At 39.2% G+C, this 13,037-nt stretch overlaps 1 protein-coding gene across 2 annotated transcripts in view; it reads left to right on the forward strand.

Moving 5' to 3' along the window:
• Positions 1-13,037, forward strand: part of LOC121655127 (adhesion G protein-coupled receptor A3) — a 204,533-nt gene that overhangs the window by 145,756 nt on the left and 45,740 nt on the right. For both annotated transcript variants that reach the window (XM_042009561.1, XM_042009562.1), the window contains exon 15: positions 9,616-9,743. In XM_042009561.1, the coding sequence (XP_041865495.1) occupies positions 9,616-9,743 (128 nt within the window). The remainder of the gene's footprint in view (positions 1-9,615; positions 9,744-13,037) is intronic.

A 13,037-nucleotide genomic window follows, 5' to 3' on the forward strand; every position in this document is an offset into this window, starting at 1 on the left:
TTGGAACGAGGTGCGTACTTGTGTAACGTCTGCTCCCACACTGTGTGCACAGCGGCATGCCATCTCAGGGAGCTGAGAGCAGGGCAGGAGCAGTGTGTACAAAAAGGGCTGAGGTGTTTCTGCCATGAGTGTGTATGTGTGTTGCTTTAGAGTGGGCTTTCAAATCTACGCCTGTGGCTCTGAGCGTATGTGTAGGTGCACACGTGTGAGCTAACACAGCCCTCATCTGTTCGGTGTTCTGTAGTGTGTAGCAGCTAGAAGAGATGAGTCACCCTCTGAGACAACACCTATCTGCCCTCCTTCTCACTCACATTCACATCCACCAAAATGAGGAGAGAGAAGGTTAGGCTCGTTGCATTCTCCCAGCTTCAGGTTTTAAAGCAATCTTCTCTCAGATTTATTTTTATTGATTCATGTTCTTGGATGATAGTTTTTTTTTTTTTTTATGAAAGGGCAGGGTTGTGGCTTAAATCTAATGCTGGGAATGAAAAGTCTCCACGTGAATCTAAGGTTAGATTTGAATGGCTGCTACAATTTTCAGTTCAGCTCCCAAGTGGCAAAATATCAGCATTCTTAGAGTATCTTAAGGAATCAGATCCTTTTTTGTTACTTTTTAACCCCATGATGCCTTTTGTAACAAATTTGATACAAATCGCATCTGGTCTTTATTCATTTTTATTTCTTTTACTTTATTCAGTAAATTATCCCCGCCAAGGCAGAGATCTTGTAATCGGGGGCGTTGGCTTGTCTGTCTAATATATATATATATATATATATTTTTTTTTTTTTTTTTTTTTTTCCATTAACAGGCAGAACTTGACACCCATTTTATTTTGAATCAGGTTTGTTGGAGCAGGGAAATATCTAAAACCTGCAGGACAGTGACCCTTGAGGACCAGAAATAGGCACCCCTTGTCATGTGTAGTCAGAGGTGAAGACCCAAAGGCTGATAGATTATGCAGAAGCTGAACTGTGATGAAAACCTCGTTTATTTACCACAAACTCAGGACAGGGAAACAAACACGACAAGGAGTAAACCATAAGGATCTGACAAGGAAGAACTGAAACCATCGGGTATTTGTACACAGAGGAACTAATTGAGAACAGGTGAACTGAATCAAAATCAAACAGGTGAGCTAATGAGCCAGGGACAGAAAACATAGCACATGAGGAAAACTAAGGACTGAAACTAAACCAGAAACCCTAAAGCAAAATCATAACTAAAGACAAAAACCAGAACTAATTCCTGAAATTAAGAAAATACCAAACACAAGAAAAGAACCAAAACCGTGCATCTAGACAACCCTACTATAGCACCTAATATGTTCAAATAGTTATACCATCAAGCCGCTGCCTATAGCTCACAATTGTTCTGTAGTGTGAGCTTGGTGTTCAGTTATCTCATCCATCCGTTTTCTACACCCACTATATTCAATTCAGGGTGAAGGAGGAAGGGTTGGAGCCTATCCCATCAGCCATCAGGGGGTATGTAGGACTGATGGCTGGACAAACTGCTTTTGCACACTCACTTCTAAAACCAACTGAGAATATCCTGTTAACCAAAGTCCTTGGGGAGAATATGCAGAAGGCCTTAACCCAGATTTGAAGAAGGAACCTTCTTGCTGTGAGGTGGCAGTGCTAACCACCACAAGATCATGCAGCCCAACAGAACTACGTCAAAGTATATATGGAAAGGAAGAGTCCCCATATATGGGGAGCCATGAGTCAGATACCATAGCCATTTTCTTTCTTCTGCTCATTGTGTTAAGTTAAAAAACAAAACATAACAAAACAATTAGATTTGAGTGTTGCACTTGAAATGCCTCTAGTGTTTCAATGAGCCACAAGTTGCACATAAACTTGCTAAATTATCCAGTATGAACTTAATCTGAACCAATTACCTACTCCAGCCTACTTGAAGTGATTTACGGGATTAGAAATAAAAGATTGAAATCTGTTGTGAGTGTAGAGGCCTCTGAGAAAAGTGCTCAAATCCCCAGATGTTGTAGCTTCTTTGCTCTGTGTACACCAGTCAGCCATTCTGCAGACTGGGTTGGCCCTCCTGCTGATATGTTTAACTGTAGGAGAGTAAAACTGGGTGTCATGATGAAGGAATCTTTAGTGGATAGAAGTTAAAAAAAAAACCTATACAAGAAGAAAAGGAGATTAGAGCAATTCCACTGTCTGCAATATATTAAATTACAGTATTCTCCCTTCTTTCACATTTGTTCTTATTTATTCTTCTGTATGTTGTAGACTTGACTATTTGTGTCTCTTTGTTCTGACTTGCGGTGGGAGGGGGGGCACAATGAATTATGAGCTTGTCCTCTGTTTGCAAGGTTGAGCAGTGCAAAAGACTCATTCATTTAATAGTCATGCTTTAAATATCTGCACTCAACAGCGATTACAGTAACTTCTCTATAGAAATCTGAATAGCCTTAAGCTAAATCCAACACTTCTGATCTGTGGCTCTAGAGAAATGAATGCTAATGAAACAACACCCCCCCCCCCCATGTTTGAAGAGATAAATACAGCCCGACTGATATGTTTCTGAATCAAATTACAGTGCTCATCCAGAGGGGCTTCATCTTTTATTCTGAGCTTGAGTTTCTCATCAGCTCATAATGCTTGTTGATTTGATGGATGTGTGCTTGATTGCACGTGATCTGATTATTCGTTTGGGGCTTGTTTACCTCCGCTGCTGAACAACCGCTGGCTGAGGTGTTGATTACGAGCATGACCGTATCTTAAAAGTACGAACTAAGTGACAGCCACGAGGTACCGCTGAGACAGCGATGACCTGCAGTAATGGTCTGTGACTGTTGTTTTTTTTTCTTTCTTCTTTTTAATTTTTTTTACTGCCATAATGTCCAGACATTATTCTGTCCCGCCGCTGTCCTGTCTCCCTCTGTTAGCCAGCATGTATGGACAAGCCAGAGTAGGTTTGATTTGCACGTTCACTCCAGTCCTGTTCCAGCGTTGGCACGGCCACTCAAGGATGATAAAATACACTGCTGGATGGGAGCTCGGAGCAGGGAGCCTGCAGGCTGTTCACTAGAGGATTTTAATTTTGTTTTTCTCCCACTCCGCTTCCCCTCCATTCTTTCCCACACTGTTTGTGCATTCTTGCGTGCACCAAAGTGATTACAGCAAGTAAAGGAGAACATTTTCAAGGATATATATCACAGATTGGCAAACAGATTCTACAGTTTCAACAGCACCAATTAAAAACAAAATTCATTAAATTAGCTAGAATCTTACTTGCTTGTGGGTTTTTCACATTACATACTTTATCATTATGATCAATCACCACAGTAAAAACAAGACTCGTGGCCTGTAAGTGCTCACTGAGGGGCGCCGTGCTTGTCCCATTTTACTTTGCTCGCTCTGTGCCTGTGTGAGATTATGGGTCATGTTTAATTGACGCTGGTAATCTGATTTTGGCATGGAGATGGAGTATCCTGGATTAAAGTTGTAACTACAACACAAACAGGGGATCAGGGGCCGGTTTAGCTGCCGAGGCTTGAGGACAATGGAGGCATGTTTAGATGTAACATGCCAGCGCTAATCCAGAATAGGCTAAGCTAAACTGCACTGTGTGCTAATGTAGTAGCCTGGCTGTAATGACTTGCCGGGTTAGAGAACTGGCCACATTATCCTGTCACTCACATGGTAATAAAGTGGCCACAGTGCTGGGATGCAATATGATTGCAATAATGGTAATAACTGGAGTGGAGGAGATACATTTGAAGCTGGCTGCTACTGGGCCGAGCTGGCAATCTGCTTGTGGTTTCGTCAAGGAAGAATCTAACATGGAGGAGATGTTCAGAGCAAGCTGCGGGCTATGCCAATAGCTTATCAGTCATCTTGACAGACAGGACAACAAGGGAAATGCAACTTCAAAGGGTGTATCTTTTCCATTGCTCAGACAAATCTTTACATAACTTCAATATAATGCATGAAAAACACAGGGCACATTTACAGAACAGTAAGCAGAGATTGCAAACTATCAAAGTTGTGCACAAGAGTGTGCCTCTGCAGTTTGACCCACACCACCCCACAAGCATAAACACGGTTTTTGGGAGCCATATTAACAATTTGTTCAATGCAGGCTGTTGTCTGCCTCAACGTTTACCTCTGGGCTGATCTGCTGAGAGGGACAGCTTCCCTTTATCCCTTTTCGATTCATCTGCACCATTTTATCTCCTGCAGCTCTTCCTCCTGTGAGGTCTTTTTCAACTTATATCTGTCCAGGAAAAGGTTCTGCTGATGATGCATGTTCTATTTCAGCTTTGCCCTTTTCTACTTTTATGCTACACTATTGCATGCTGCTCGGTAAAATGGCAGTTCTTCAATTGCTGAACTCTGAGCAGCTGTTCAAGGGTCCATTGTACCTCTACTGGAGCTGCTGAAGAAGGGTTTTTACTCAATGTCTCTAGAGGTCTTTTTTAATAATTTTCCACTTAATTCAAACCAGATTTTGTTGTATTGTCACATCATGATTAATTATGACCGTTTTTGAAGGTGCTCACATTGTGCCACCGCTCAAAGAGAAGTTTAAATGATTTTGCCATCTAGCAGTTAAGTTTTAGATTGCAACAAACTAAATATCTTTTGCCTCATCCTTCCTTTATAAAGGTCTAGAAGAATTAAAAAAATAAATAAATAAATAAAAGACAAAGCAAAAGGTCATCCCTATAGCTGGTATTTGTTTGGTCCATCCCAAGCAACTGAAATATGGCAGACAGAATGGAGGAAAATCAACTGCAGGCTTTTTATGTATAAGGATTTTAGAAGAGAAAGAAGTAAAATAAAGATAAAAAAAATTGTTACCATAAAACTCAAAGTCAGTCAGACTTCTGGGATATCAGTTTGTCCAGTTAGGAAGTAACACTGATTCTGAACAGCTGGAAAAAGAGGCAATTAGCAAGACAAGACAGGGAATGGTCCTGCAGGTGGTGGCCACAAGCTATTTCCCTGATTTTTGGTCACATTTGCTCTCACCAGTAGAGGCAACATGAGGCATGTCTGCAACCTGCAGAGGTTTCTCAGGTAGTGCAGCGCATCCAGGATGGAACATCAATGCCCGCTGTTGCAAGAAGGTTTGCTGTGTGTCCCAGCACAGTGTTGAAAACATAGAGGAGAAATCAAAAGACAATCCAGCAAATATATATATATATATATATATTCACACGCGCACACACAACGGAAATTTAACAGTTTTTTTTTTTTTAGGGTCGCACATGTATGTTTTTTCTATTGTTTTCCCCACATAACCAGTTAAGTATTTGCTCTATCTGTGTAAAAAGCTTTTTATTCATATGACCAGATAATTAATTCTTACTTCTTATTCTGGGTGAATAAATAACTGCAGGTAAAATAGCTGATAGTTGCTGCTTTACTTCTGTCTTCTGTGAACAAAATCAGTTCACAATGGAAATAATTATGCAAGTCTTAAATAATGTGGACTTCAAAAACTTATTCTTTATTTTTATGACTGTAATTTTAAAATATTACTCATTTAGAATATCTCCTGCATCAGTAACTTAAGATGTCAGCACAGTTTGCTAGTGGTTCAGAAGAACTGTCCTGGCGTTATCTTGTGTAACACTTGATTTTAAGCTCCTGTGTGAACAGCTTAGCCTGGATAGTGATGGTAGTCTTTGTACAGCAGGGAGCAGTACATTCTGCACTTAAGGCTTTTGGGCTTTTAATCACTATTCTTTTTGCATGATAGTAATTCTGAATGTTTTTCAATTGTCTACCAGTGTGAAACTGCAACAGATTAAGCTAGCACGTACACTAAAATTCCCAGATTTTAGACTCTGATGTTACAAGGATGGTAGCTGTTGTAGTAAATAAATTTATGAAAAGCTACATAAAATTAAATTCTTCCATTACAATTTCTAAATGGTCTGTAGCTTTTAAAAATGTGTTTAATGTTAGATCAGTGTAAATCCACTGCACTGTCAGTGTTTTCTTTTTACTTTTAGACGTAAAACACTTTAAACAAGATGCTTCTTGAGAAAATCAGTTTAGCACGCAGCTGTGGGAGGCTGAGCTTTATTTGTTGCCTCCAGTACCAGTTTAAGACTTACGATGTGAGACACTGACATTCTCAACCAGCATTATAAGCCCTGTGATGATAAGAATGTGTCCCATGAGTCTGTTCGACTTTCTCCCCCCTCACACCTAAAGCCATTTAACTAGAGCTGCCCTCGCTCACCGTGTTATGCTTTGCATCCCTTCTGGATGCGTTTGGGCTCATGTTTGTTTCTACCAGTGCAGTGACTGATTTCCAAGGAAAGCTTTTCTTCTTTACCCTTTAGTGAAGTCGATTTCAATGTGGGCTTATATTTTGTGGTGTAAACTACTCCTATTGGCTTGAATGCTTGAACCCAGCAGGATATCTGATGACAGATCATGATATTTTAAGCAACACAAATCTATTTATCTCTAATTAAAATCAGTTTTCATTGTTCTTCCATCACTTCACGCTGAGGAAGAAAATCCTACTAAATAATTCCCTGTTAATACTGAGTTATTTAAAGCTGCTTATTGTTTGAATGCATTCAGATTATTGTGTTTCTTCCCAGAAGGACTAATTCCTCTGTTCTTTTGTCAGTGTCCTCATTGTTCCTGTCACTGCTCAGTTAAAATTTGACCTCTGTCCAATTTTTGTCCAAACTTTAAAGTCATGATTTTTTTTAGTTTTTAAAAAATGGTGACCATGTTGGTTGACCTTCCATCACTTTTTAGGGTTAAGCAACAATATTTCTTCAAACATTAAAATGACTTCAGTTAATGTTTTAACATTAGTGACTGATGAGATGGTTGTCTCTGCAGTCCAAACACTCAACCCTAATCCATGAAGGATTATTTTCTTCTTCTATTCTTTCTTCTTCTTCTTCATGAAGGAAGGAGTTTTTTTTTTTCTCTTTCTGATCAATCTACCACACACCACTAGCTATACAGCTTGGGGCAGATGTAGCTCGGGAGTTAAGGCTGCTGTTTGCCAAGCTCGGTGGTTTGATTCCTGGCTTCCTGGTTGATCTCTCCCTGGGCAGCATGCTCAACACCACTTTTCCACTAATATTTAAATCGGTTTTCTGAATGTGTGTATGCTAGAGAAAAGCCACTGTATAGCTTAAAGATCCATTAAGAGAGATTTTATGAACGCAAGTGAGTGAATATGGCCTTGAGTGTAAAAGCTCCTTCAGTGTTCAGCAAGACCAGAAACGTTCTAAGTACGGTCAATTTACTGTTTTAGCACCCACAACATGGACCAAGTTAGCTTTTAGCTAGTGAGCATTGTAAAGGATTTAGCAGCTGAAGATATTTCTTTCTAACTGATTCAACAATGGTTTCCTGTAATACCCATTGCAAGTTTTACAACCTGGCAGGGACGCTGTTCATGCCTTTTGTTTCTTTCTCTGTGTGTGAGTCTGAAGGCTGATTTCCTCTGATCTGCAGTCAATGCTTCACTTTTAAAACCTGTCACCCCAAAAAACAAACAAAAAAAATCTCCAGAATATATATATATATATAATTTAATTTAGTTTGACAAACCCTGCCTTCATTTTTAGAGTGGAAACGTCCATTTTGCTAACTTTAGTAGCCATGGCCATCTAATCAATCAAGTAACAGTAACATTATTACTGGAACATGTCTAAACTTTTTTTTTTTTTTTTCACAGAATGAGCTGTAAAATCCAGAAAACTAATTATTTAATTCACATATAAACAGTTCAGTCCAGTTTTAGAAAACATAACTTGATCTAAATTTACATGTCTTTGCTGTTTAAGGGCACCTAAACAGTTTCAGCTTCAGTTTCAGGTCTCTGTTGCTGTGTGTTTCGGTTAGTAAGAACTATGACTACCATATAACCATAATGATGAAGACATCTGTCTACATTAATTTTCATTCATTCATTTGTGATTTGCTCTTCCTTGTGTGAATACTTCTTTCCATTTCTGTGGCTTCCTTCGGCGATGCTCCTGGTATGTCACTGTATTTGCTTTGTAACAACTGCCAGGTTATGTTTTCTCTCACCATTATCCTCCTCTATTACACTGTCTCAGAAACATCCAGCAGCCTTATTGTCAGCTCAGCCAACTTTCTGCATGTCCGCCCTGACATGCTCATCCCCGTAGTTCATGAGTAACCAAGTGATATCTTTTTGAGGCGCCTTAGTATGAACGGAGGTCATTTCTAAATCTGTGCTGAAAGCACATCTGCATGGAGATTAGTTTACTGTTACAACCATATCATTGTGGATGTAGTTGAGATGGTTGAGTGGTTTTACACACCAGTGAGTCAAATCATTATAATTATTTACTGAAGCATATAACTTTGATGTTTTGGTACAAGCCTGATCCAGGCTGACTCAGACATGAAATCCAGAACTTCATCCAAATGCCACTTTCAATAATTTATGGAGTCTATACCTCAGCAAAAAAAAAAATGCTAAGCAAATTTAAGCATACATATATGGTACGAAGTCAAATATGTGTCAGTTGGAATTAGTTATATTTTCAGCATGAATGCATAACTTTATCTTTTTTATTTTCATGTTTGTTTAAATATTAAGGCAGATGCTATCTCAGAAGACTTTTATATTAGACTCAGTGATGAGGATTTGACTGTACCAAACACTCCACATCCCTCCAGCGTCTTGTCTCTTGAAACATCATTTAAGTTTGTACCGCTAGTTTACAACTGTGCCTCTAAATGCTCAGTTTCAGGTCACAACCCTTTACATGTCCAGACAAGCTCATCAGGCTTCAGATAAACACAGTAGTGAGAATATCCCACCAGGCTACTCTGAAACAATGATAGAGCCAGACATCGTGTATGTGGATCACTCTCACAGACACAAACTCACACTGAGCTGGCGGGGTTATGGAGATAAGGTGTGCTTTATTTAGCAACGTCAACATGATGGAGTCTAAATCGTGACATCACTGTCAGCTCTGCACCTGCCTGCGCCACAGAGCAAGCTCAAGCAAGCACACGAAGAGCGAATGTACAGATTTTTGCAAAGATCTGTTTTTATCTCTGCATACAGCTCTGTAACAAACTGAAGCATGAAAACTTGGTTTTATGTTGTGGTTGAGACAGTGTTGGCTATGCTGCAGAAGCTGAGGAATGAACAACTAAGCAAATCAACTGATGTTGGCCTAATGTTGGTTAAACTGAATTTGGTGGCAGAGAAAGCAAATTTACAGTTTTACTTTGTTTTTTTTTATCCTGACAGACGTGGAGGCTTACTCTTGCTTTCAGTTACTCCGACTAACATCATCAGCTAAATGCCTGAAATGCAAAATGTAAATGCTGGAGGAAGAATATTCAGTTAAGAGGGTTGTTACTCTTTCATGGTGATTTGGACGGGATTTCAGCTCGACATTTCCTCGACATTCATTCGCCTGAACATCTCATTGGTGCAGCATATTGTGGCTTTGCATATGGAGAGCTCATTATCTCTAACTTTTGAGTCAGAAAATGCTTTCAACGTGCTGGCCAAGGATTTCTTTTCCTTCTCTGGTTATTTTCTGTGATCTTGTATTTATGATGACTTTTTTTTTGTCTGATCCTCTCTTTCTTTGTGTGTCTCAGGATCTGAAGAAGGTGCTGTCATTCCCCCCGTACCCTGGGGAGTTTTTGCACCCAGTCGTGTATGCCTGCACGGCGGTCATGTTGCTTTGCCTCTTCGCCTCCATCATCACATACATAGTGCACCACAGGTAAGAGGAAGTTATGAATTGATTCTACCAAAGGAGCAATTTAAGCTTTAATCTTCTTCCTGGCACGCCTTCATTTAAAGTAACAGCCATTAACTTCACCTGAACATTTGGGTATGAAGGCAGATACTTATGTAATCTCGCAACTTCTCATGTTTTTTCACCTTCATGGCTGTTTTCGACTCTCTTGTCAGAAATCCTGAGCTGACTTGGTGTGATGCAGATGCTTTAGGCTGTTGTAAAACATTGCAACCTGTCTGACTAAGAGGATATAAAACGCACACACGTTTGTGTCTGTGTCAGTGCGTGTGTTTCAGGCAGTCACAACAGAAATGTGCACTTCTGAGGGATTTCTAATAAGTACATAGGCCACTCCTTGTTTTCCTTTTGGAGATGAGGACAGAGAATGTAGCGTGCGGCTCTTGTGGTTTTACTCCGTGACATCTGTCTGTGGTTGTCATTATTAAAGCAGGAGGGAGCTTGACTGGCATATTGTTTCAGCATACCAGTTCATCATCTGTCACATTTTATCTGTGGCATTAATGCAGTATTATTACCATAGTCCACATCTGTTTTATTACAAAATAACTAGTAATCTCAAATGTCAATTTTTCAGGGAATATTGTTTTATCCAAAATAACAAAGTTACTAGATATTTACAGGCAGACATTTTTGGTTTATTTATGTTATCTGTCGTTAGTGTGACACAAGTGTAAGCTTGGTGAAAGAGGAAGGAGCAGTTGCAGTTAGCATCAATCTGTGACACCTGGGACTGAGACAAGGTGCGTCCCTCTGTAGTCAGACAGTGATGACAGTGTCTGGAGCTCCAAACAGCAGCACACCTAGCACTGCAGTATTGTTTAAAGGCAAAACTGAAAGTTTAATATCTTGCTTTGTTTACTTCTCTTCATCCTTCAACATTTAAAGTTTAAAGATACTGATGAGGAACAGGTGAAATACAAAAAAAAAAAAAAAAAAAAAAAAAAAAAAAAAAAAAACAAAGACCCACTAAACCAAAAAAATTTGACTTAATCAGGGTGTTAAACGGTTGTGTTGCAAAAAAATGCTTCTAGTTAATATGCAAAATACACAATGAATGAGTTCTTTTAATTTATTTTGATTGTTAAAACCCAAAAATGCTTTTAAATTTATCTGCAGCTTTTATGGAAAGTTGCTGCAAAAGTTGCAAATTTTTATTTTTTTATTTTTAAGAAATACATGTCTTTCAAAAAGCACTTACAATCTATTTTAAATATTGTTTATAATATCCAATATGAATTCCATTTATCCATTTCCTACCACTTATGCGAGAGCAGGGACAACACCGTAAGCAGGCAAGCCCAGACTTTCCTTTGCCTGGCCACTTCTTCCAGCTTGTTTAAAGGGATCCTGAGGTTTACACAGGCTGGGTAGGAGACATAGTCTCTCCAGTGTGCCCTGGGTCTTCCCCGGAGCCTCCTCCCGGTTGGATGTGTCTAGAAAACGTCCCCAGATAAATAACAGATAAATTAATAAAAATAATAATATATATAAAAAAAAAATCTTATTTTTTTTTTCAGCATTTGTAGCTAATCTGGATTTCCTAGAATCCATCATGTGGATTTAAGACATTTTTTTGCACATTTGAGACATCCTCTGGTAGTGTTTTGTGGTAGAAAAATTACGACTTTTATTTGTTTTCCACCACAATGTTGCATGCGGTACAAAACGACTTTCCTCCACTTTCATGCTCTGGAAAGTGTCATGTCATGGATGATGTTAGACAACAGATGCAACACGTCTTGCTGCCATCTACTGATGATATTATCCAGGTCACATTTCTCTCGCGCAGATCGGAATGTTCAAAGTCAGACACACGGAAGCAAAGTTGATGACAAATCAGTCAACATGGAGGAGCGTTGCAATTTGCCAAAGTTGCATTAAAGTTGCAGCATTTGGGCAAATTGGCAACAACGTGCAAAACTCATGAGAATTAGCAGAATTTTTATTAAAAGTTGTAGTCGCAACATCACAAAATTCCTGGAGGGACTGCTACATTAGAGCTGTAAGGTAAAATGTTAACTCACAAATCCAAAAATATTACATTGGATATCGTACTAAATAATGAAATCAAATCAAGGAGAAATTTGTAATTGTTTGGTCATGCTATAAAACCATTCCCATAATTAACCCTTTACGTGTAGGAGCTTTTAAAGTTTTTAGGGCATACTGTAAATTAGAAAAATGATAAATATTAACCAGAGTTTTTGATGGCAGTAAAATTACTCATCTAATTTCATATTCTAGCATCACAGGAAGGCAAAGCAACTTTCCTTTAAAAATGGTTATTTTTCTCATTTATTGTTCTTATTCAGATGTAACTTAGTATGTAATCCCATTCCATGTGGACCAGCTGGACTGGAGATGGATCAGATTTTCTCCTTTCTCTCTCTGGGCCCTGCATGTTTTCCTGTCTCTCACTTTCTCCTTCCTCTTCTTGCAGATATTTTCCCTCTTTAATTACCTCACCACTGTGGTCTCCTGCCACCACTTGATGATGTTCCTCATCATCGTGCCTTGCACTCAGTTGTTTAAGTCTCTGATTCTCTCACATCACTCTGGTGACAATCTTTTAATCACATTACCTTTTCTACCTTGGACAAACCTAACTTCAGACCCACCATTAGGCTACATGTACAGGTAGCAAAACAACATTCTTTCTTTTTCAACTCAAAATCTGCATCACAGCTATAACCAGCTATTAAACTCAACCAGTCATTGTTATTTCATTTCTTAGTATGATGTACTTGTTTCCTCTTTCCTTCCGTGTTGCTGTCCTCTGTCCTTGCAGCTCCTTCCTCGCTTCCTTCCTCTCAGTTTAAAAACAAAGCTGTAGTCGGACATCAGAGGCTCACGTTTGATAAATGCCAGATTTGCCATGATTATTATCTCTTGAATTTAATGCTACCAGCTGAGGTGTTAGCAGGGGTGGCAAGGCTTTGATTTAGGGTGGCAATTGCTGTCCTACACCACCCGATACATCCACCACTGCCTGGGGGATCTCTTCTAAGGAAACATGTTTTTTTTTTTTTGTTGACAACATCTAGGTGTATGTGCCTGTCAAATTAAATGATGATAATCTTCTGCAGCCCTTACTGAACTGTCTCAGTGACCTGGCTGAAGTTGATGTTTTTATCAATTTAAATAAGAATAAGACTGAAGTCATTTGTTAGATTGAACCCGCTTGACAGCACTGGTGGTATTCTTGGCCCTTTGGCTTAAAAAAATCTGGGTGATTCTTGACGGGTCTTGAAATTT

The sequence above is a fragment of the Melanotaenia boesemani genome, chromosome 16 (assembly GCF_017639745.1).
Source record: "Melanotaenia boesemani isolate fMelBoe1 chromosome 16, fMelBoe1.pri, whole genome shotgun sequence".
NCBI classification, from domain to species: domain Eukaryota; kingdom Metazoa; phylum Chordata; class Actinopteri; order Atheriniformes; family Melanotaeniidae; genus Melanotaenia; species Melanotaenia boesemani.